This window comes from Oncorhynchus mykiss, chromosome 27 (genome assembly GCF_013265735.2).
Source record: "Oncorhynchus mykiss isolate Arlee chromosome 27, USDA_OmykA_1.1, whole genome shotgun sequence".
NCBI lineage: Eukaryota > Metazoa > Chordata > Actinopteri > Salmoniformes > Salmonidae > Oncorhynchus > Oncorhynchus mykiss.
The window spans coordinates 24,463,339-24,488,535 of record NC_048591.1 but is presented as its reverse complement, the minus strand read 5'-3'; the positions used below and the strand labels follow the sequence as shown (position 1 = coordinate 24,488,535).

Genomic DNA, 25,197 nt, shown 5'->3' with positions numbered 1-25,197 from the left:
TTAACCATGGTATATTGCCATATATCACTAACCTGAGGTGCCTTATGTCTATTATACACTGGTTACCAACATAATTAGAGCAGTAAAAATAAACGTTTTGTCATACCCGTGGTATATGGTCTGATATATCACGGCTGTCAGCCAATCAGCATTCAGGGCTCAACCCACCCAGTTTATAATTCACTTGCATCCTGCCAATGAACAGTCCTTAGCCGTGGTATATTGGCCATATACCACACCTCCTTGGGCCTTATTGCTTAAATAGTCTTTCCCATTATCTTCCTCCTTCATTATGTATGAAGTTAGTAGGCCTATAGTGGTGGCAGGTAGCCTAGCGGTTAGAACGTTTGGCCAGTAAACAAAAGGTTGCTGGTTTGAACACCTGAGCCAGGAGGGTGAAAAATCTGTCAATCTGCCCTTGAGCAGGGCACTTAACCCTAATTTGCTCCAGGTGCACTGTACATCTGGTACATCTCCAGGTGCATCTGGTGTATGTGGCAATATAATTATTTGTTTTAGCCTACATTGAGTCTACAGCTAGTTTCTTAAACTTACTTGTCTCACCATTATTAACGTTATGTGCACAACGTTGACTATAGATAGGGCAGTCATGTTTAGTGCAACAGGCCTATGTTGCTTAAATTCAAAGTACAGTATGTTCTCAACTTTCCACCAACTGCCTTGAACACCCGAATTGGAGTTATGCCTTTCAACCACTAGGGAAAGGCAGAGTGGTGTGGATTTTCCCCAAGGTTAGTGCTATCCGGGATCCTTGGGACATGGACATCCCTAGCCAAAACCCAAACCTTAACCCACTTAAAACGTGCACTTCAATGGGGGGTAGGGACGTCCTAAGGATTCCGTATTGCAATAATTTTTTTCCTAACTACATAGAGGAGGGGCCGGTGAACATGGAAAGAAAGCCTACTTCGAATTGAAAGCTGGAGGCGGGTTGAGTTTAAACACCAATTAAATTACACAGACCGAGAAGGTCTGGAGAAGATTCACAGCATTATCGATCAACGTTCCCACGTTGACAAAATTGAGAAAGAGGCTTTAGTTTGTCCTGACAGTGTTCGTTCGTGTATGGTAGTCTGTTTAGAAAGGAGAGATGAGTCTTGGATCCTGATTGGAGTTGGCAAGCGCGCTCCACTACTGTATCCAGTCTTTCAACTCCTCTCTCCCCGAAACCAGGAAATCATCGAGGTGTGCTTCTCTTTATCCTGCTTGTGGATCGTAGGCTATCCCTTTACGTGTATATAGATGTGTATCTTGCCGATATCGTCGTTTTTATTTATTTTTTTTGTTTTTGAACCCCGGGCTTAGATCTGAGGCCGAAAAAACTGCATCGGAGAGGATCTCAACTCTCTAACAATGAGGTAAAGCGATTCAAATCTGATCGGTCTGTTCATTTTGTTTTATATATCGATTTTGTGCGCTTGTAGTGATCGAGCATGGCTGGTGCAAGTTTTTTTGTTTTGAGTCATATGATTCATCATATTGTAACTTCGATAGCTCTCGAACTGTTTTGGTAGTCTAGTTTTGACTCGAGATAGCCTAAACATGTCAGCATCAAAGTGACCGCCAGACTAAATCAACTTGTTTCAATGCAGAGCACCTTATACAATGTATCACTTTGTAGCCCATGAGTGAGAGAAGAAAAAGAGAAATGCCAGCTCGAGCGGTGTCTGTCCCCTTGTCATACGGTAGTAGCCTGTTGCTCTGTCATAGTTTAACATATTGTCAAGTGGCCTAATTCCAGTACAATAGGCCTAAGCCTAGAGGGCATTAGACCGGGTAATTTGTACTTTACTTGAATTACAATTTGTGTCCCATGGTGATTTACATGTATCATGGAATCAATATTTATTGTGTCCTATTTGGGACATTTTGGTGGGAAATGGAACTGCTATCTGTAATGGTGCCCTGTGGTAGAGCACGCTGTTGTGTATGCTATACGTGGAGTTGTCTGGTTAGCTGGCCTGCCATAGTTCCACTGCTAGACATGGAGTTGCCTGATCAGCTGGCCTGCCATAGTTCCACGTATCCATGCAAGGACCCTATTTCCCCCGTAGTTGGCCAACCAGGCCTATACAGACAACCAAATTGCGCCAAGCATGGAACAAGCCAGTCTACGAATTCCACATCCTGTTGCAGCCTGTGAAGTTGGCAATTACACGATTTGAAGTCCTTTTCTGGAATGTTATTTTTTTTCCTGACTCAAACACAATGGCCCCTCGCATATCACCTGGGCCTATGGACATTTGTATTCTATAATCTATCTGGGACTCTATCCACAATGTATATTTGTTGTGATTCTATAACCTGTGCAACAAGTTATTTATCCTTAACCAATCTTGAATCTCTCACTGCTTTTGCAAAACCAAGTTGGGTAAGTAAGGCCTTGTATTGTTTTTAACCTGTTGCTGGTCACTTTGGTTTACTTTGTTAAAGCCAACACTAATTTCTAGGCCTAACGAGTGAATGGGCTCTGGCCCCATCTAAAGAGGTCATGTCATTTACCTTGCTTACATAATGGGTGAGGAATGTAATGTTGTCTGTCATGTAATCAAGTTCAGCATAGTTTAACATATGTGAATGTTGAGACGAGTGTAGCCAGCTGGTTAAATGTGCCATGGTTTCTCCCAATACATGTAGGCCTAGATCCTGAGGTTACCCAAATCTAATAAATAGAAACCTCAGTCAATACATTCAAGGAAGTTTTATTACACAAAGATAACCATATTCTCTGTCCACCCTGGCTGTGCATACATCCTCCCTATAACCATAATCAGCTGAGACAGTTTCCTCCATGTTTCTCTATCTCAGACTACACTGTCACACAGGAAATGCATCAGTCTTCGTTAATGGCAGCTGGAGGATTCATTGTTATCAAAGCGACACCTGCTGTGACTCGTTCCAGGTGTCTGGTACTAACTGCCCCCCCCCCCCCCCCCCCCCCCCCCCAAACACACACACACACACACACACACACACCCTTCAGGTGTAAGGTGGGTGTGAAACATTCGATCTAAGAAGTTGCTCCATGCACGGTGTCAAAACATTTTATTTGGTTATGTCACATGTGCCATATACAACAGCTGTAAGGTCTACCTACAGTGAAATGCTGACTTACCATGGTTGGGGTCAATTCAAATTGAAGGGAGTCAATTCAGGAAGTGAACTAAAATTATAATTCAATCATTGAAAAAAGGGAATTTGTTTTCAATGACTTCTTAATCAAATTAAAAGCAGAAGCTATTTTATTTCAAAAGTTTTTTTGGTATATATTTTCTGAATTTTAAATTAATGCCACTTCCTGAATTGACAGCTTTCAATTTGAATTGAGCCCAACCTGGTTACTTACAAGCTCTTTTCCAATGATGCAGAGTTAAATAATAAGAATAGAAAACACAAGAATGATGATATATACAAGTAGTACCGTTACAGTATCAATGTGTAGGGATACATGGTAATTTAGGTAGATATGTACATGTAGGCAGGGGTAAAGCGACTAGGCCTCAGGAAATATAGTGTCTAGCAAGGAACTGTGTTTGGGGTGATAAAAGGCTGCTCTCATCAGTTACAAATGTTCTCCTTTCACTCTTACCATGTTGAGCACAGTTAAAATGTATATACTTTTTTTTTTTTTTAATTTGGGGGAATATTCAGAGGTGGAAACTTTCTGTGGGAATTAATGGGAATATATGGGTATTAATACCATGTAGATGTTTTTTTTGCATTGGATATATTTACAATATCATATGGAAACAAACAAATATTTTATCTTATCATAATTAGACATAATTGCAAATAATTAAATCCTTCCAATAGAGAGAATCAATTTAGTTACAAATTGAACTTTAAATGAGTTGACTCTTCACATGGGATGATTTCAATGAACAACAAAAGGAAATATTGAATGATCCATCGCATCTCCCAAAAATGTTTTCAACATCAGTAAAATGATAGTCTAGAAACTAAAGCTTTGGTTGTCTTCCTCTCAGGCTTCCATGTCTTCTCCCTGGACCTCGTCAATGTCCACCTCTTGAACATCAGAGACTCTGAGGCCTCATCTTCACTGTCCCTTTCCAAACTTGTTGAGGATGGCTCGTTGTCAGGCTCAAAAAGCTGCAAATTTGCCCAGATGGCCACAAATTTTTCAACGTGTGTGTGTGTTCCCAAACAAGGACCAGTTGCGCTCTGAGGCAACAGGGGAAAGAGCCTCAGATCCACAAAGTCCCTACCACCAGGTGGCTGATGAGATATGTTGGCATGACTGCCATATTGCATCTCCATCCCAAAGCCCTTGCTTGGAAGATACTTCACCAGACTGCCAAGAACCTTGCCCTCATCCAGGTTAAGGTGGTGAGACACGGTAGTGACGATACCATAGGGCTGGTTGATATCTGTACCAGACAGGATGCTCTTGCTAGCATTACTTGGGGCCCAACAGGTACGCTGCGGCATGTAAGGGTCTTCATGTTTTTTGATGTTTTTCAGAACTGCAGTTTCCTCTGCTTTGAGCAACAGTAAAGTGGGCAGGACAGTATGGATTTCTTCTCTTACATCTGCAAGCAGAGTCTGAACATCAGACAGGATGGCATTGTCTCCCTCAATCTGTGCAAAGGTTACTGCTATAGGTTTCGGGCTGCTTTACCACTCTCTCCCAAAATACATCATCCAGGAGGATCCTCTTGATGGGGCTGTTCATATCAGCAGACTGTGATATGTCCATTTCTTCAAGAGACTCCTTCCCCTCCAGGGGACTGTCAAACATGACAACACCACCCCAACGGGTGTTGCTGGGCAGCTTCAATGTGGTGCTCTTATTCTTCTCACTTTGCTTGGTGAGGTATATTGCTGCTATAACTTGATGACCCTTCACATACCTAACCATTTCCTTGGCTCTCATGTAGTGTAGCCATTGTTTTCAGTGCCATGATGTCCTCGAGGAGCATATTCAATGCATGAGCAGCACAGCCAATGGGTGTGATGTGAGGGTAGGACACCTTCACTTTAGACCAAGCAGTCTTCATGTTCGCAGTATTTTCTGTCACCAGTGCAAAAACATTCTGTGGTCCTAGGTCATTGATGACTGCCTTCAGCTCATCTGCAGACCAGTGTGTCTGTTGTCCCTTGTGTCTGTGCTCTTGTAGAATACTGGTTGAGGGGTGGAGATGATGCAATTAATTATTCCTTGCCCACGAACATTCGACCACCAATCAGAGAAGATTGCAATACAGTCTACTTTCTCTATGATTTGCTTGACCTTCACTTGAACTCTGAACTCTGCATCCAGCAAATTAGTAGATAATGCATTTCTATTTGGAGGGGTGTATGCTGGGCGAAGAACATTTAGAATTCTCTTCCAATACACATTGCCTTTGAGCATCAGAGGTGAACCAGTTGCATACACAGCTCGAGCAAGACATTCATCAGCGTCAAAAAAACTTCTGATTCCAGGAGGACCATGAGCTGTTGCTATCGATAAGGTGTTTGGTTCATCATTTTCACCTCGAATAGAAGTAGAGACTTTTGTCAGTTGTTTGTTTGTGAGCACTGAGGGAACTTTATGCACTTGGCCAGATGATTCTGCATCTTTGCATTCTTCACATGATTTGTCACAATATTTGCAAATGTACACATCTTTTCCTTCTACATTAGCTGTAGTGAAATGTCTCCACACAGACAGTGCCCGTGGCATTTTCCTGTAAAGATGATTAAATAAAAAACATACAATTCCATGTACAGATAAATAGTTAAGCAGTTAGATTAAACAACTCCTTTGTAAGATAAATGTTTTAAAATGAAACATGTTTGGAAACAAGTGAATTAACACTCAGTTAGCAGGCTCAAGCTAGCTAAAACCCACATGGTAGCAAAAACTAAGTATCAGGAATTGTTAACAAGTTAGAAATGATTTAAACCCACTTTGCTGTAGGATACTATTTTCTAGTCAATAAAAAATCATGTATGTCATATAAAATGTATTCACCCCACTCAGTATTGTAATCAAAACTTACCAGAAAGTATGTGGTCCTTGGCTCAGACAGTAGTGTGGGCTCAATAGCAACTCATTAGTGTGCAAGATCTTGAGAATCAGCTGTGCATGTGATGGAAGAACTGTGCATGCAGAGGGTTGCAATTCCATTGAATTGGGGATAGTTTAACCAAAATATGCCACAAGACCTAGAATTGCCTTGTGTATCCCACAAAAAAAGGTTCACTGTTATAAGATAACTTTTTTTGATGAATTTAAGCAAAATTCCCCAAATTCCCGGACTTAACTTCCCATGGAAAATTTCCCAGAAATTTCCTGGAAAGTTTTCCAACCCTTTGCAACCCTATACAGAGTGACTTACAGGGTTAAATGCCTTGCTCAAGGGCCCATCAACAGATGTTTCACCTAGTCTGCTCTGAGATTCAAACCAGCAACCTTTCAATTACTGGCTCAACGCTCGTAAAATCAAATCACCCCAAACACACAGGACGGCTACCTGCCGACGTGTGTTTGGGGTGATGAAAGGCTTCTCTCACGAGTTTAAAATATTCCCCTTTCACTCTCTCCATGCTGAGCATGTATAGTATTGATCTACTTAAAAGCAGGAACACACACTCTGACTCACCTACAGTCTCCTTTTATTTCTCTCATGTCATTCTTTGTCTGCCTGCCTGTCTGTATTGAAATGGGCTATGGAGGCCAGACTGGCTTGTGTAGATTCACAGGGAGTGTATTTCACTTGCTACCCTCTCCTCCCCTCCCCCTCTACCATCATCAGTGAACTTTTAACCCCTAGCTGAGAAGTCAGAACTTATTATGGCTGATGTTGTTTTTCTAACTTTGTCTCTTTGATGGCACAGTCATGTAACAGTCATTTTATGGCACATAATCATTGTGTATTTGTCATCACCAATCGTTGGTATGATTTATTTTTTCATGTCTCCATAAGTAGACTATTTCCTTAATTCCTTTGTTCATCAAAGTAGATTCAGATGGGTTCCCTGTACGGAAATCAATTGGACTCGTGTGGAAATCAATTGAACTTGTGTGGTTGCGTGTGTTGTAGTATTCACTGAAAATACTTTGTGCGTCATCATTAACACTGAATGACACTGGCCGAGCAATCTGTGACATGCTTCATCACAAGCTCTCCATTTAAAGCAATTAGATGCAGTGCACAATGTACACAAATAAGCCTATATTGTCGCATTAGGGACATCCAGGTTCCTTAGTGGTTGTGGGTTTTCTTCTATTACTAAGCATCTAGATCATAATATCCCCCCTTGTTCAGCGCTGTCACTCACACGTCTAGGCGGGTGCAGAATGGTGGCTAGGGCATGGTAAACAGGAACCAACAGTTTGGCTTTGGTCACTGACCAAAGAATCCTCTACACCCTCCTATAGTACGGTATACTGACGGTGAATGAAATGCATATCTCATAATTAGGCTCAACTCTCAATTCTTCCTATGAAGTTGCGCAAACTCAACATTTCGCAGTGCGTGTTGGGATAGCACTTTGCTCTGGGGCATCCTGGCTTGTTTGATGTGGCTATTGCAGGGTCTAATTAGCTGCTACCCCCTCAGCTAGCGTTGGGACACTTGTGCATAAAGCGGAGGTGAACGTGCAAATTGAGTTTTGAGGGGAAGGGGCGGTTTGGGATTCTGCCTGACACTCCCATGTACACCATTCTGTTCCTTCCCTCCACCCTAGCTAGTACACTTTCACACAACCATATCCCTCATTCCCAATGCTCCTAGTTTCTCCTTTTATATCCCATCAATAGGAAATGTCGTGCTGCCTGTAGCTGATCCTTATAGATGCTGTAGGTAAGGAGGAAACTGTGGTTTCTCAGGGCCACTTGTGTCTCTGGAACAAACATCATATTTTCCTTATGATTCCCTGGGCAACTCCAGGTCTTGGTTGGCTTTGTCCCAACAAGCCGAGGGCATCATAGCTTACACAGTGTAAAATTGCACCGTCATTGGAGCTGTAGGTGAGAAACTAAACACTAGGCATTGGACACCATAGAATTAGGAACTCAAATAGTAATTTTAATAGGATCTCTATGTTGCATGCTGTAAAATCACTGGCCGAGGCTGAGATGGGCTAGGTCTGACCTGGTGAAGCTAAAGCTTGTTGCGGAAGCTATACTGTAAAGTTTTAATGCACAGTCAGCAATGGCTGCAATTTCTCCCTCTTGTTCTCTTTGTCGCTCTCCATTCATAACTCTCTTCCTCCCTAGGTGAAAATGGAAAGGGAGATCTGTGGAAAACAGCTTTATAGCGTCAGCCATCGCCAAAAACTCTGTCACAAATACTGACTTTCCCTTCTGCCATACATGAGGATGCTAAGACAATGCATTAACTGGATACAAGCTATATTTTGTTTGGAAGATTAAAATAGAGGCTCAAGCGATGCCACTGTTGGTTAAATAGGGAGTTTATTTTTTTAGATTTGACATCAAACTATTTCCTGCATGGGTGACATTTTTTGTGAATGATTAGCGAAGCGACTAATGTTGTTTACAGAAACGATCAGCTTTTGTGCTATCGCTGGACTGGTTGCTTCTTCACATCTCCCAGTTGGGTCTCTCTGTCTGAGATCTGTGTTGAATAATTCTAGGTTTAGTCATTTGGATACATTTTCAATGGGTAGTGAATTTGTGAATCATCTCTACTGAATGTCCACCATGGCATATAGCTGTAAAAAGTACCACCTCGTTTAAAAGGTAGATTTACTGATCCTCATTCCGTTGTTTCATTCTTAACTAACAAGCATGTTCATGCAATTAACCTTAGTGACCACGAGGCAAGAAGACACTTTTATAAGATGGTATGTGCATACTATCAAAGAGTAAGACAGCGCATTTCATAGATCCATGATTTGATTGTGTACTTCAGCAAAAAAAATGTACTTCCTGAGTCTTGACCAGTGTTGACCCTTTTTGAAGCCGATAAAGAAAATTATACTACTCAGCTCATATAGCTGATGCTAAGTGTCAAGCCACAGGCATGCAGCACTCGCAGACCTCCATAAAGGTGAGGTATCAACTCAATTTAGTTTATATCCTTCCTCCCTTGCTCTTTTATGCTCTGTGCGCGCAGCTTCATACCCATAACATATTCTCTAGAGATGGGGACAGAGTTATATGTCTGGACAACTGAGAGAGTGGGGAGATACTCTCATCATGTCCCCACCTCCTAATGGGGAGGGGGGGGGGGGATCTTCTCCAAGGGGCTATGCCTCCTCCTCAGCCTCTCAGGGAGGATACGCTTGGCCCTGTAAAAGGAATTAAGTGAACGCAGAGAGAAGAGAAATGATTTGATGGTCCAAATAAGGGCATAGTGAGTGCCAGTCATGGCACCCCCAGAGTGCTTCAGGAGCTGGAATGCTGCTTTTGCTCCTCGGCCTCGTTCAAGTGGTCAGAGGCCTGGCCCAGACAGCCAAGGAACGTTTCCACAACATTGGAGAGACGATTCCAGAGAAACTCCGGCACCGATGAGTCAGCACACAAAGAATGCTGAGTGGTTTGGACCTGACCGAGAAAGAAAGAGGAAAAAGTGAGAGTTGGCGCATGAAAGAGTTTGAGAGGCAGAACATAACAAGAGACAGAGAATCCAACACCTTAGAGAGGGAGAGCGAGCCTGGTGCTGTGTTTATTTAACTAGGCAAGTCCGTTAAGATCAAATTCTTATTTACAATGACTGCCTACAGCAGCCAAACCCTAACCTGGACGATGCTGGGGCAATTGTGCGCCGCCCTATGGGACTCCCAGTCACTGCCGGTTGTGATACAGCCTGGACTCGAACCAGGGTCTGTAGTGACGCTGAGATGCAGTGCCTTAGACTGCTGTGCCACTCAGGCGCCTGGTGCTGTGTGCCTCACAGGGGAGAGACTAAAAGCACTAGTCTGCATGTAGCGGCATGCTAGGACCTGTGTGAGGAGGGGCAGGCACGAGGAAGGGAGATGGAGAGAAGGAAAGTTAACAGCAGTAGGCAAAGGATTACAACAGGGGTCCTGGTCCTCCTCAATCTTTAGTTTGAGGCTTCAGTAGTCAGCCAGTCAGTCCATACGGTTTACCTCTTACAAAAACTACCTGTTCTTCAAGGATCTGAGGTATTCTGTCCATTTATCATCCTATTCAGTGTACAGCCTATGTGCTTTGTTTTTGACCGATTTTTAACACTCTACTTGTTATTCAGTCCTGTTACTGCCTGTGTCCCACTGTGTTCACATCTGGGTCAATTGGGCTAGAGGTACACTACAAAAGTATATGGACATCCCTTCAAATGAGTGGATTCAGCTATTTCATCCACACCTGTTGCTGACTGGTGTATAAAATTGAGCACACAGCCATGCAATCTCCATAGGTAAACATTGTCAGTAGAATGGCCCGTACTGAAAAGCTTAGTGACTTTCAATGTGGCACCGTCATAGGATGCCACCTTTCCAACAGGTCAGTTGGTCAAATTTCTGCCCTGCTAGAGCTGCTCCGGTCAATTGTAAATGCTTTTATTGAGAAGTGGAAATGTCTAGGCGCAACAACGGCTCAGCCACAAAGTGTTAGGCTACACAAGCTCACAGAATTGGAGTGCTGAAGTGCGTACCACAAAAAAATTGTCTGTCCTCGTCTGTTACTACAGAGATCCAAACTGCCTCTGGAAGCAACGTCAGCACAAGAACTGCTGGTCGGTAGCTTCATGAAATGGGTTTCCATGGCCGAGCAACTGCACACAAGCCTAAGATCACCATGCGCAATGCCAAGCGTTGGCTGGAGTGATGTAAAGTTCGCCTCCATTGGACTCTGGAGCAGCGGAAACGCGTTCTCTGGAGTGATGAATGAGTCTTCACCATCTGTCAGTCCGACAGGAAATCTGGGTTCGGCAGATGCCAGGAGAACGAACGCATAGTGCAAAAATGTAACGTTTGGTAGAGGAGGAATAATGGTCTGGGGCTGTTTTCGTATGGTTCGGGCTAGGCCCCTTAGTTCCAATGAAGAGAAATCTTAATGCTACAGCATACAATGACATTCTAGACTATTCTGTGCTTCCAAATTTGTGGCAACAGTTTGGGGAAGGCCCTTTCCTGTTTCAGCATGACAATGCCCTTGGCACAAAGTGGGGTCCATACAGAAATGGTTTGTTGAGATCTGTGTGGAAGAACTTGACTGGCCTGCACAGAGCCCTGACCTCAACCCCATCGAACACCTTTGGGATGACTTGTAACACCGACTGCGAGCCGGGCCTAATCGTCCAACATCAGTTTCCTACCTCACTAATGCTCTTGTGGCTGAATGGAAGCAAGTCCCCGCAGCAATGTTCCAACATCTAGTGGAAAGCCTTCCCAGAAGAGTAGAGGCTGTTATAGCAGCGAAGGGAGTGTGGACCAACTCTATAATAATGCCCATGATTTTAGAATGAAATGTTCAATTAGCAGTTGTCCACATACACTACATGAAAAATGTATCACTGAGTCTGTCACTGTGACAGCCCTGTACTTGACTGGAGGGTAATTTCATTGAGGACAATACTGTCAGATGATACTGGAAACTTCAAAACTAATGCAATTGTTTTTGTACGTAAACTGAATGAGAGGTCACACATGGTTGGTGACCTATGCCCACGTTGTTTGTGTGTGTACTCACCTTGTGGTGCTAGAGATACCCAGGTTGTGCGCTGTATCCAGGAGAGACAGGACCAGGTTATTTTTACTCTGCCTTTAAGAATGTGTGTAATCGGCATCTTCATCATCCACGACTTGGAACTGGGGTCTTTACTTTTATCAAGGCTGAGAGAGGGAGTTAGCATTGCTTTACTTTTTGTTTTGGCTCCTTTTAAATTTAGACATTTTTTACTGGGAAGAGGTAATATGAGTGGAATAACTTTTTTTGTTCACATTTCCACTAGGCGTGAAGTCCTCCTAAGATCTGAATAAACTGAGATGTGATGCATCTTATTTCATTATCTTTAGTCATGTTGATCTTCTCATGATATACAAATTAGAATAATAAAAAGCTTTTGGAGTTCAAGCACCATTTTTGGTTGGTACATGACTCCATCTGTGAGCAAATTAAAGCGCATTAGACTTTCTATTGATTTGATGTGCTAGACTGGACAGTTTGTCTGTCATGACTGACCCCACAACATCATAGCACACTGACAGGACATAGCAATCACTCAACATATGAGTATCCAACATGTTCTGCCAAATGAACAGAGGCCAAAGTGGAACAGTGGAGGGAATGTCCAAATTGCTAACATGTTGGCACAGGGATTGAGATAAAAAAAATAATGGTTGACTGGTTAACTGGTAGCCTAAGTATGAACGCAGAGATGAGGATTAAGAGGGACAATGGGGGACAGACGTAGAGAGGGGGAGGAAAGAAAATGAGGAGTGTGGAGCAGAGCATGGTGAGCGGGCCAGGTAAACAGAGCGAGCAGGAGAGACACTGGACCTGGCTGTACTTGTCAGTACAAGCTCTGAGCAAAGCCTTATACAGGCTTCTCAGAGCGTGTGCCTCTGTTGTGCACTGCAGTTTCCTGTTAACCCCTCGCTGACAGAAATTATAGGCTCCAATTCTGGCTCTAAATGTCTGAGCTTCTATATTTTGTTTATTTATTCAACGAAACGTTGTCATTGAGTTTGGTTTGTTGGTAGGTGTTGTCTGTCTGTGTATTCAGACAGTAAACTTTCTCATAATGTTTATCATTTAGGTTGCTAATTTGTCATCTTGACCAACAGGATATTTTGATAACCTTTGCAGCAGCACTTGGTTATGATATTGACATGTGCTGCAGCCACGTCCAACACAGTTAATGTTTCAAGGTTATGTGAAAATTCCTCAGATTAAGACTGTCCTGTCCATTCCTTGTTTGAGTTGTTATTTTAATGCTCAGCCAGCCAGTGACCTATTGGCTCTCACAGTACAACACCTCTTCATTAAATGAACTGGTCAGCTAGTTAATGCTTAGCTTAATTGCTAGTCTGGACTCTTAACTAACCTTCAAGGACTGCATTATGTGTGCTGCTTGGACACTGTCACAGGAATAAGTTGTTTATGGACTTTTTCCCCCCATGGTTCATTCAGATGTTAACGTGTAGAAAAACATGTGCACCCGTGTAGCATGCCTGCCAACCCTGTGGACTGTGTGTGTGGCCTGCTTTAACATGGGAGTCTCAATGTCTGTAGATGTATCAATAATTCACTCCTCACTCTGTCCTCCTGAGCCCCTGCTTTCTCTCCAATTAAAAATGCATCCATTTCCCAGTCCCTTTTCTCTGTACCTTACCAGTTTGGAGCTGCCCTCACTGCTCCATACCTGGGTGGGTTGCATTCACTAAAAACAAATGTGAGCAAACCTTTTTAAATGGAAATTGGCATTCTTGCTGGAAAAGTTTGGCTTGTACTTCTGTCTACTGACCACAATCCACATCTCTTTCCTCACACGTTGTCCCCAGCCAGGGACATCTTTTATTTAATTTTTCTTTCTAGCACTTCCTCCTCTCTGCACATGCTTACCTAACAAACATTTAGGTCAACAGTGGGCACATGAGTGGCTAAACCTGAACGGGTGAGTTTGTGTGTGTGTGTGTGTGTGTGTATGTATGAGCGTGTGTCTATTGTTCACTAGTCAGGCTGAGTCAACCCTTATTAGGCATTGCTGGGAGCAGGAAGTGGGCTGTGGCTACAGAGCTGTGTCACAGGAAGTGGGAGATTGTATCAAAGACTGGAGAGCGGTGAAATGGGAGAGAAATGAGGCATGCTCTCTGACGGTCTGCTCCCTCTCCTTCGCTCTGTCTTCCTCTCTCTCATCACACTTACTAGACTTTAAGCCAAAATATCGTGGGCTACACATATACTGCAATGTAAACTGGCGAACTTGTTGTGAAAGAGCAAGTAAGGCATTTCACTGTACTAGTGAATGTGACAATAACTTGAAACTAGCTAGCAGGAGTTATGTGTATTGTCAGCTAATTTGATGTGTAGGGATGAGAAAATAAACCCTTTCAATTGTCTGCACATGCTTGTGGATTGTTGCATTATTCAATATTGTAATGTTTTAGAAGAAAGATTGCTCGGATGAAGTAGTTTGCTTAGTGGCTACTGTGGAAGGTAAGACAAGGATGTAATGTGAATTCAAAAGTTGAAATCTAATCTAATCCAAATACATTTAAACTCAGTTTTTCACAATTCCTGATATTTAATCCCAGCAAAAATTCCCTGTTTTAGGTCAGTTAGGATCACCACTTTATTTTAAGAATGTGAAATATCAGAATAATAGTAGAGAATTATTTATTTCAGCTTTTATTTCTTTCATCACATTCCCAGTGGGTCAGAAGTTTACATGCACTCAATTAGTATTTGGTAGCATTGATTGTTTAACTTCGGTCAAATGTTTTAGGTAGCCTTCCACAATAAGTTGGGTGAATTTTGGCCCATTCCTCCTGACAGAGCTGGTGTATCTGAGTCAGGTTTCTAGGCCTCCTTGATTGTACATGGTTTTTCAGTTCTGCCCACACATTTTCTATAAGATTGAGGTCAGGGTTTAAGCCATTATACCACAACATTGGAAGTATGCTTTGGGTCATTGTCCAGTTGGGAGACCCATTTGCGTCCAAGCTTTAACTTCCGGACTGATGTCTTGAGATGTTGCTTAAATATATCCACATAATTTTCCTTCCTCATAATCTATTTTGTGAAGTGCACCAGTCCCTCCTGACAGAACACTTTTCCTTCCTGAGCGGTGTGATGGCTACGTGGTCCCATGGTGTTTATACTTGAGTACTATTGTTTGTACAGATGAACGTGGTACCTTCAGGCGTTTTGGAAATTGCTCCCAATGATGAACCAGACTTGTGGAGGTCTACATTTTTTTTTCTGAAGTCTTGGCTGATTTCTTTTCATTTTCCCATGATGTCAAGCAAAGAGGCACTGAGTTTCAAGGTAGGCCTTGAAATGCATCCACAGGTACACCTCCAATTGACTCAAATGATGTCAATTAGCTTATCAGAAGCTTTTAAAGCCATGACATAATTTTCGGGAATTTTCCAAGCTGTTTAAAGGCACAGTCAACTTTGTATGTGAACATCTGACCCACTGGAATTGTGATACAGTGAAATAATCTCTGTAAACAATTGCTGGAAAAATGACCTGTCCTAACTGACTTGCCAAAACTATAGTTTGTTAACAAGAAATTTGTGGAGTGGTTGAATAACCAGTTTTGACTTCTCCTGTATGTGTGACTAGGGGGTTGTGTGTGTGAGCCTTGACATGAGCCAGAGCATCGGGGAGGCCCTCACCATCTGTCATTGTCACCCTGCCAGCACCATGTCACCATGCCTGGCTCTAGTTGGTGACACTGGTCTGTCAGTGCCACTGCACATAACCCTACTTGTGTAACACTGCAGTATTCTCCTATAGATCGGTTTGTATTTCCAGTAGTGTCTACATTTTGTTTAATTTCTCTTATATACCAGGTGCTGTGAAAGTGCCACGGTTTGTATTAGCTGGTACATTTTTCCTAAGAACAGGTTGCATTTCCAGTGTTATTTTTCTGTCTGTGGGACTTAATGCAAAACTACCCCAGGAGCCTGCATGGCAGTCAGCTATCTGTAGGGGCTCTCCCTGTGGGTGGTTGGGAGGAGATGTTGATGTTGTGCAGGTGGAAGGTTCCAGATCCTCCTCTCAGACCCGGAGCACAGCCGAGCTTCCGGTCTTTGTCAGCCTCCATTGTTGTTCCCAAACAATCTTATTTTGGATCAAACCATCTCTCCTCTTGTCATAAAATGTGCGATTTAATGGGTCCTTCCATGAAGAGTGCCTTTTTGTGTCCATTTTAATATTTTTAAGTAGAAATTGTGGACCAATATTGAATTTTAAAAGCCTGTTATATTAAATGAAGTGCATTTTAACATAGACCACATGGCGAAATCAATAAGATTTTAAATGAAGATTTGCTGAAGTGCCAAAATTCTTAATTTTGACATGTCCCTTTTGTGTATCCTCTATTTATTTTACCTTTATTTATCTAGGGAAGTCAGTTAAGAACTAATTCTTATTTTCAATGACGGCCTAGCAACAGTGGGTTAACTGTTGCTAGGGGTTAACCGCGACGGGGAGGTCCGTGGGGTGACGCACAATTGGCCTAGCGTCGTCCGGGTTAGGGAGGGCTTGGTCGGTAGGGCACCAGTCTCATCGCGCACCAGCGACTCCTGTGGCGGGCCGGGCACAGTGCGCGCTAGCCAAGGTTGCCAGGTGCACGGTGTAGCCTCCGACACATTGGTGCGGCTGGCTTCCAGGTTGGATGCGCGCTGTGTTAAGAAGCAGTGCGGTTGGTTGGGTTGTGTATCGGAGGACGCATGACATTCAACCTTCGTCTCTCCCGAGCCCGTACGGGAGCTGTAGCGATGAGACAAGATAGTAGCTACTACAACAATTGGATCCTACGAAATTGTGGAGAAAAAGGGGTACTTTTTTTTTTTTTTTTTTTAAACAAACAAAGTAGGCTATGATTTGATGGTAAAATTAACAGGCACCGCATTGATTATATGCAATGCAGAACAAGCTAGTTAACCAAGTAATATCATCAACCATGTGTAGTTACAGTGGGGCAAAAAATATTTAGTCAGCAAGTTCCCCCACTTAAAAAGATGAGGCCTGTAATTTATCATAACTTCAACTATGACAGACAAAATGAGAAAAAAAATCCAGAAAATCACATTGTAGGATTTTTAATTAATATATTTGCAAATTATGGTGGAAAATAAGTATTTGGTCAATAACAAAAGTTTCTCAATACTTTATATACCCTTTGTTGGCAATGACAGAGGTTTTCTGTAAGTCTTCACAAGGTTTTTTACACGTATTTTGGCCCATTCCTCCATGCAGATCTCCTCTAGAGCAGTGATGTTTTTGGGCTGTTGCTGGGCAACAGACTTTCACGTTTCATCTTCAATGCCCTTGCTGATGGAAGGAGGTTTTCACTCAAAATCTCACGATACATGGCCCGATTCATTCTTTCCTTTATCAGTCATCCTGGTCCCTTTGCAGAAAAAAAATGTGTCCTCCAAACACGTCGAGTTGAGTTTTTACCAAAAAGTTATATTTTGGTTTCATCTGACCATATGACATTCTCCCAATCTTCTTCTTCAGACGGGCCTGGACATGTACTGGCTTAAGCAGGGGGACACGTCTGGCACTGCAGGATTTGAGTCGTAGTGTGTTACTGGTGTTAGGCTTTGTTACTTTGGTCCCAGCTCTCTGCAGGTCCTTCACTCGGTCCCCCCGTGTGGTTCTGGGATTTTTGCTCACCGTTCTTGGGATCATTTTGACCCCACGGGGTGAGATCTTGCGTGGAGCCCCAGATGGAGGGAGATTATCAGTGGTCTTGTATGTCTTCCATTTCCTAATAATTACTCCCACAGTTGATTTCTTCAAACCAAGCTGCTTACCTATTGCAGATTCAGTCTTCCCAGCCTGGTGCAGAACTACAATTTTGTTTCTGGTGTCCTTTGACAGCTCTTTGGTCTTGGCCATAGTGGAGTTTGGAGTGTGACTGTTTGAGGTTGTGGACAGGTGTCTTTTATACTGATAACAGGTTCAAACAGGTGCCATTAATACAGGTAACGAGTGGAGGACAGAGGAGCCTCTTAAAGAAGAAGTTACAGGTCTGTGAGAGCCAGAAATCTTGCTTGTTTGTAGGTGACCAAATACTTATTTTCCACCATAATTTGCAAATAAATTCATTAAAAATCCTACAACATGATTTTCTGGATTTTTAAAAATATTTTTGTCTGTCATAGTTGAAGTGTACCTATGATGAAAATTACAGGCCTCATCTTTTTAAGTGGGAGAACTTGCACAATTGGTGGCTGACTAAATCCCTTTTTGCCCCACTGTAGCTAGTGATTATGTAAAGATTTGATTTTAAAAAGAAGAAAAAAAGTTTCATGCTAGCTAGCAACTTGAATTGGCTCCTTGCAGCCACAAGGTCCTTTTGATGCTGCACTCGCGTAACATGTGGTCAGCCTGCCATGCAGTCTCCTCGTGGATATAATCGGCGTCCAAAAAGGCAGATTACCGGTTGTTATGAAAACTTGAAATCGGCCATGCTAATTAATCGGTCGACCTCTAACAATAACTCTTTCTGTCTCTCCCTTAGTGAGTCCAGTATCTGCCAGGCTCGGGCCACGGTGATGATCTATGATGATGGGAATAAGAAGTGGCTCCCGGCAGGAACCGGGCCTCAGAACTTCAGCAGGGTCCAGATCTACCACAACCCCTCTACTAACGCCTTCAGAGTGGTGGGACGCAAGATGCAGACAGATCAACAGGTTGTGTGTGTGTGTGTGTGTGTGTGTGTGCGTCTATTTGCATTATATATGGGTTTAAGTCTGTGTGCGTGCATGTTTCACTGATTGTGTGATGTTGTACATCAACAGTACCAACAAGCCCTGCCAGCTGTACAACTGTGAATCAGCCCTTTTTCCACCTGTGGCCATGCGCAGGCACACGAACACCACTAACTTCCTCAGTAACACAAGCACAGACTCTACACCAGGTTCTCTGTGCTGGGTCAAAGGGCTGTGTTCTGCCTCCTATAGTTCCCCCATAAGGGCCAATAGGCTAATACAGGCCTGGGTGGCGTGGAGCACATGGGGCCTATCAATACTTACACCACCTCCTACTGTTACAGCTTTAACAATAAAACTAGACAAACAGCACTTTATATACTGAACAGAAATATAAACGCAACATGTGAAGTGTTGATTTCATGAGGTGAAATAAAAGATCCCATAAATTATCCATATCCACAAAGCTTATTTCTCTCCAATTTTGTGCACACATTTGTTTACATCCTTGCTAGTGAGCATTTCTCATTTGCCAAGATTATCCATCCACTTGACAGGTGTGGTATATCAAGAAGCTGATTAAACAGCATGATCATTACACAGGTGCACCTTGTGCTGGGGACAATAAAAGGCCACTCTAAAATGTGCAGTTTTGGTACACTAGACTATGCCACAGTTTTGAGGGAGTGTGCAATTGGCATGCTGCCTGCAAGAATGTCCACTAGAGTTCTTGCCAGAGAATGTAATGTTTTTTAGAGAATTTGGCAGAACATCCAATCGCCCTCACAACCGCAGGCCATGTGTAACCATGCCAGCCCAGGACCTCCTCATCTGGCTTCTTAACCTGAGGGATCATCTGAGGTCAGCCATCCGGACAGCTGATTAAACTGAGGAGTATTTCTGTCTGTAATTAATCCCTTTTGTAGGGAAAAATTGATTGGCTGGGCCTGGCTCCCCAATGGGTGGGCCTATTCCCACCCATGGTTGCACCCCCCCTGCCCAGTCATGTAAAATCAATAGATTAGGGCCTAATGAATTTATTTAAATTTAAGGATTTCCTTTTATGAACTGTAACTCAGTAAAATCGTTGCATTTATGTTCATTAATAGATACAGTATCTCACCACCCCATCCCTCTCTCCATATCATCCTCTCATTAAACATCCAGTCGCCTGAGTGTTCCCCCTAGACGTTTGTTTCCTGAGAGGGATTGGCCAGCTCAACCACTTCCTGTGACAATTTAAGGATGCCTTCCCCATCTCATTACTGTTGCCTCTGTTTGCATCTCTCCCCTCCCTCCCGCCCCTTTGTTCTCTTGCTCTCTCTCTTTCTGAGTATCTCTGTCCCTTCTCTCTGTGTCTGCGTCTCTTTCTCCCTGACTCTTTTGGCGCGGGGAGTTAAGGCGCTCGCTCCTCCGCTCTGTGGAATTCAGGGGTTGTAAAACAGAAACGATGCATCAGCACATTCAGACTGAGTCACTCAAACCCAGAGCACTGTGACTTGTATTGAATCATCAGGCTGGTGCCACCTGCTGGGCGGATATAAACCTAGGGTACATTTCTCTTGTCCAAACTGGCTTCCTCTACCTTGATCTGAAAGCACAGGCTGAGTGCAATATGGGAAAAGCTTTCAATTAGGGAAGATTAGACTGAGATGCACCCTAAACACGAACACTTAGAGCAGGGCGATATATCATCTAATGGATCCATTTACCGGTATGGATTTTTATCACTGAGTCAGTATTAAGTATTGCCATAACCAATGTAATTCCTTCCATACAACATGAGTAAAGACTGTTCTCTTATCTAAAATCTCAATTTCAACTATATGGAGCCCCACCTTGTTTCTTGATAAAGAAGTGGTATCCGTGATATGCCAATGTTGGGAGTGTCATGTCTTGACTCCGACCCCCTTCTCTCTCCAAGGTGGTGATTAACTGTCCGATTGTGAAAGGCCTGAAGTACAATGAGGCCACGCCCAACTTCCACCAGTGGCGGGACGCACGGCAGGTGTGGGGCCTCAACTTTGGCAGTAAGGAGGATGCTGCCCTCTTCGCCAACGGAATCGCCCACGCACTGGAAGTGCTCAATTCCCTGTCAGACGCAGGTACTATTAGAATAGATCGTACATGCAGCCTCAACATGCTTTGCAATTACCTAAAGGCACAGCACTGTCTGAGAAAGAATTGCGAGAGATGCATGTGTAGAAACATGAGCATGACTTGCATCTCACAGCTTTCTTCCTAAGTCATACTCTCTCTCCCTTCTCTATTTCCAGGTTACGCTACCCTCCCACGCCCAGTGTCAAATGGACCCTCCCCAGAGGAACTGGAACAGCAGCGGAGGTACCAAGTGTGGGATATCTGGGGTGGGAGGGGGTAGTACAGTACACTCACCTTTTACTTCCAGATTGAGTTGTAATTAAGGGTCAATACAAGTATCATGACAAAATATCTTCGTATGACCAGAGTCCCACTGATCTGGTTTTACATAACCACACATGCACACTGACTCAAAGGATTTGTCGGCATTAGCCTACCGCTGCTTAGCCCTCAGCCAGCCTCTTGAGGACGGAGTCTGGAAAGCAAAAGAAGGTCAACTCTTTTGACGTCTCAATCTGTCCTTTCCCACCAACTCCTCTCCCTGTGGACCCCACACTCGCCAAGGATACGCCCAGCTTTTACTCCTCATCTCATTTAGTCTAATGGGTAATATATAACACACTGGGGAGGCTCTGGGATAGGCTGGCGAGATCGTCCATCAAATGGTGGTAGTAATGGTCACAGATATGATTGTCAAGATGGTACCGACTGTAAGGGGCGACATCTTACGAGCTCCAACTCCTTTGCTATATAGTGACAATTATCGTGTTTATATCTTTTTTTGTACAGAAATGTTCAATTGCTGGAAATTAGCTGTTCCAGACAACTGTGTGATCACGCTCTCCGTAGCCGATGTGAGCAAGACCTTTTTAAACAGGTCAACATTCACAAGGCCGCTGGGCCAGGCGGATTACCAGAACGTGTACTCCGAGCATGCGCTGACCAACTGGCAAGTGTCTTCACTGACATTTTCAACCTCTCCCTGTCGGAGTCTGAAATACCAACATATTTCAAGCAGACCACCACAGTCCCTGTGCCCAAAAACACTAAGGTAACCTGCTTAAATGACTACCGATCCGTAGCACTCATGTCTGTAGCCATGAAATGCTTTGAAAGGCTGGTCATAGCTCACATCAACACCATTATCCCGGAAACCCACTCCAATTTGCATACTGCACCAACAGATCCACAGATGATGCAATCTCTATTGCACTCTACACTGCCCTTTCCCACCTGGACAAAAGGAACACCTATGTGAGAATGCTTTTCATTGACTACAGCTCAGCGTTCAACACCATATTGCCCTCAAATCTCATCACTAAGCTAAGGACCCTGGGACTAAATGCCTCCCCCTGCAACTGGATCCTTAACTTCCTGATGGGCCGCCCCCAGGTGGTAAGGGTAGGTAACAACACATCTGCCATGCTGCTCCTCAACACAGGGGCCCCTAAGGGATGTGTGCTCAGTTCCCTCCTATACTCCCTGTTCACTCATGACTGCACGGCCAGGCACAACTCCAACACCATCATTAAGTTTGCAGATGACAGAAGTGGTAGGCCTGATCACAGACAACGATGAGAGACCTGACTGTGTGGTGCAAGGACAACAACCTCTCCCTCAACATGATCAAGACAAAGGAGATGATTGTGGACTATAGGAAAAGGAGGACCGAGCACTCCCCCATTCTCATCGACGGGGCTGTAGTGGAGCAGGTTGAGAGCTTCAAGTTCCATGGCGTCCACATCACTAGTTCCACATCACTAACAAGCACACCAAGACAGTTGTGAAGAGGGCACAACAAAACCTATTCCCCCGCAGGAGACTAAAAAGATTGGGCATGGGTCCTCAGATCCTCAAAAGGTTTTACTGCTGCACCATCAAGAGCATCCTGACGGGTTGCATCACTGCCTGGTATGGCAACTGCTCGGCCTCTGACCACAAGGCATTACAGAGGGTAGTGCGTACGGCCCAGTACATCACTGGGGCCGAACTCCCTGCCATCCAGGACCTCTATATCAGGCAGTGTTAGAGGAAGGCCCAAACCATAGACTGTTTACTCTGCCACCGTCCAGCAAACCGTACCGGAACATCAGCTGTCATACACTACATACGTGCACACGCACGCATACCGACACAGCACGCACACACTTTTACACTCATTTGCTGCTGCTACTCTGTTCTTTATTTTACTCTTATTATATATCCTGATGCCTAGTCACTTTACCCTGCTTGTACATACAGTATCTACCTCAAGTACCTCGTAGCTCTGCTCATTTTATTTGGTACTGGTACTCCCTGTATGTAGCTCCATTCTTGTGTATTTCTTTCCTTTTGTTACTATTTTATTTTTAAACTCTGCATCATTGGGAAGGGCTCGTAAGCAAATGTTTGACAGTAAAGTCTACACCAGCCTTCAGTCAACCAAGAGTGCTTTTAAAGTGTGTGTGTGTGTGGCAGCTGCAGGTCCTGTGGGTGACAGATGTGCTGGGGTAGGGGACCTGGATTGACACCGGATTAGGGCTTCTTGGCCAAATGTGTACTTTCATTTCAGTGCTGGACTAATCAGGAGCTCCTTCACCAACCCAGCATAGCCGCCTATTCAGCACAAGTTAATAACAGATATGCTCTTCAGTCTAACGCTGCTCCAGAGCCATTTGTCACAATTAGACAGTGCCCACAAGGATTGTTTGAAAATGGTTGTTGCTTTAATTAAATAACTGCTGGTACACTTGCCATGTCATTAGTGTGGAAAGATGAAAACCAGAATGTAATTTCTCTGCCAGGTCACCTCTGGCTTGAGACCTCCTTTTCAGGGAGGATGTGGTGCCTTTCCATTCATCCCTTCACCAGATACATTGTTATATTATTTGTGCCTCTTAATCTGTTGACTGTTTGGGTGTGTTTAGTTTGTTTGTTTGTCTCTTAGTGTTAATCCCCATGAGTTTTATCCCTGTAGGCTGGAGCAGCAGAGGCTGGAGCAGCAGAGGCTGGAACAGCAGGAGACAGAGCGTCAGGAGAGAGAGAGGCAGGAGAGAGAGAGACAAGCTGCAGCAGGTCAGAGGTCACACTGACGGCAATACAATTAGCCTATTTGAACACACTATTTGTTTTACCCATTCCCTGAACGTAGTGCACTGTCTTAACGTTTTATTTATTTTTAGTGCCCGCTGCATCGTTGGCTCCCCCAGCACCTCCGGGCCCCCCTCCACCCCCCGGCCCTCCTCCGTCTGGGCCCCCTCCACCCCCGGGACCTCCTCCCCCAGGACCCCCGGCCACAGGATCAGGACCCCCGCCCGCCCCACCACTGCCCTCCCCGGGAGGAGATGGGGGTCTAGGGGGAGGTGCAGGGGGCCTGGCGGCAGCCTTAGCCGGGGCCAAGCTCCGCAGAGTGGCCAAGGTGAGAGAGAGAAAGTGGCATCAGGATTAGAATTAGCATAACGATAGTTTTGTATCCATCTCCACATTTATGCAACCACCATTCATTTCTGTTTTGCAATGCTAGCAAGAGCTAAAGTGTTGTGTCGATACTGATACTCTAACATCTCCTGTGTCTTCTACCGCCCTCTGTAGGAGGATAGTGGTGCTGCTGCTGTTGCAGCACCGGCTGCCAAGCCTGATCAAAGCCGCACCAGTGCTTCCATCGGTGGTGGTGGTGGAGGAGGCTTGATGGGTGAGATGGCATCCATCTTGGCACGGAGGTAGGTGGCACTGAAGAACGCACTCCTATAAATGAACAGATCCATACGCCTCAGTCTATAGCGCTGTGTATGCCCCTCTATGGCACTGATCTAGCTTGGTGAATCTTTAATTAAGTGTTGTCTCAAACTCTTACTCTCCTTTTATGTCTGTCTGTCTTGTTCAGGAAAAAAATGGCAGACGGTGGGGCTAAGCCACCTGCTAAGATGGCAGATAATGTAAGTATTTGTTAGTTTATTGGCCAACTATGTTGTGAATACAGATTTGAAAGGTGTCCATGTAGTCAGAAAACACAAGTTTTGCTTGTCTGTTTCTTTTCTCCCTACAGGAATACTCAGAGTCCCAAGGCCAAAGTGGTGAGAACCGTCTGTGTGTCAGTCTGTTTTGCTTGTATCTGGAAGACAAATTTGCTTAATATTAGACTTTTATACAGTTTGGATTTAAAATATGCCTCTGCTTTTTAGACACTCTTGGACGAAGACCTTGGGAGAAATCAGCCACTATGCCAAGGTAAAGTTTCAGCTTCCTATGCTCTCTCCGTGTCTGTAGTAAGAGCAGCCTGTGTGGACGCATGTCAATCTCAGAATTCAAAGAGGTGTGTGTGTGGTGTTGATTGTGTCTCGTTCTAAGAGCAGTGTGTGTCTCACAAACAGGAATCACTCCATCTCCAAGAGCATGGACTCCACCTCTCCCTTGTCCCAAGGTCCCAGGTACAAAGTCCCTTCCCTGACAAGACAACAGGACTGACGCTTTGCTGCTCTTCCTAACATACCGTCCCACCTCCCTTCCCTCTGTCAGGTCAACAGGGGCACAGCTTCAAAGAGTGGTGCTGGGCCATTGTTCTGTTGACAGCACCACCTAGTGGACTGCAGAACGCTGTGACTTCTGTGACAGCTTGTATCATCTCTGCTCAAAAAGCTGCAGGATTCCATTCTGATATGTGAATTGATATTTTTTTTATTTGTATTTATTTATTTGTACCAAAGAAATCAAGTGATGGACAACAATACAGATTTGTTAAAAAAATATATTTTTTAAATGTTG

General features: G+C 44.0%; 1 protein-coding gene across 4 annotated transcripts in view; it reads left to right on the top strand.

Moving 5' to 3' along the window:
• Positions 1–384: 384 nt before the first annotated feature.
• Positions 385–25,197, top strand: part of LOC110507842 (vasodilator-stimulated phosphoprotein) — a 30,198-nt gene continuing 5,385 nt past the window's right edge. Inside the window, exons 1-12 of one of the 4 annotated variants that reach the window (XM_021588201.2) lie at positions 390–1,206; positions 1,327–1,379; positions 18,168–18,339; positions 20,282–20,462; positions 20,634–20,700; positions 23,414–23,511; positions 23,619–23,854; positions 24,028–24,155; positions 24,320–24,371; positions 24,482–24,509; positions 24,618–24,663; positions 24,807–24,863. In XM_021588201.2, the coding sequence (XP_021443876.2) occupies positions 1,375–1,379; positions 18,168–18,339; positions 20,282–20,462; positions 20,634–20,700; positions 23,414–23,511; positions 23,619–23,854; positions 24,028–24,155; positions 24,320–24,371; positions 24,482–24,509; positions 24,618–24,663; positions 24,807–24,863 (1,070 nt within the window). In that variant the 5' untranslated portion in view covers positions 390–1,206; positions 1,327–1,374. Of the gene's footprint in view, positions 1,380–18,167; positions 18,340–20,281; positions 20,463–20,633; positions 20,701–23,413; positions 23,512–23,618; positions 23,855–24,027; positions 24,156–24,319; positions 24,372–24,481; positions 24,510–24,617; positions 24,664–24,806; positions 24,864–25,197 lie in introns of all 4 variants that reach the window. The other 3 variants (XM_021588202.2, XM_021588200.2, XM_021588203.2) reach the window with 3 other exon arrangements.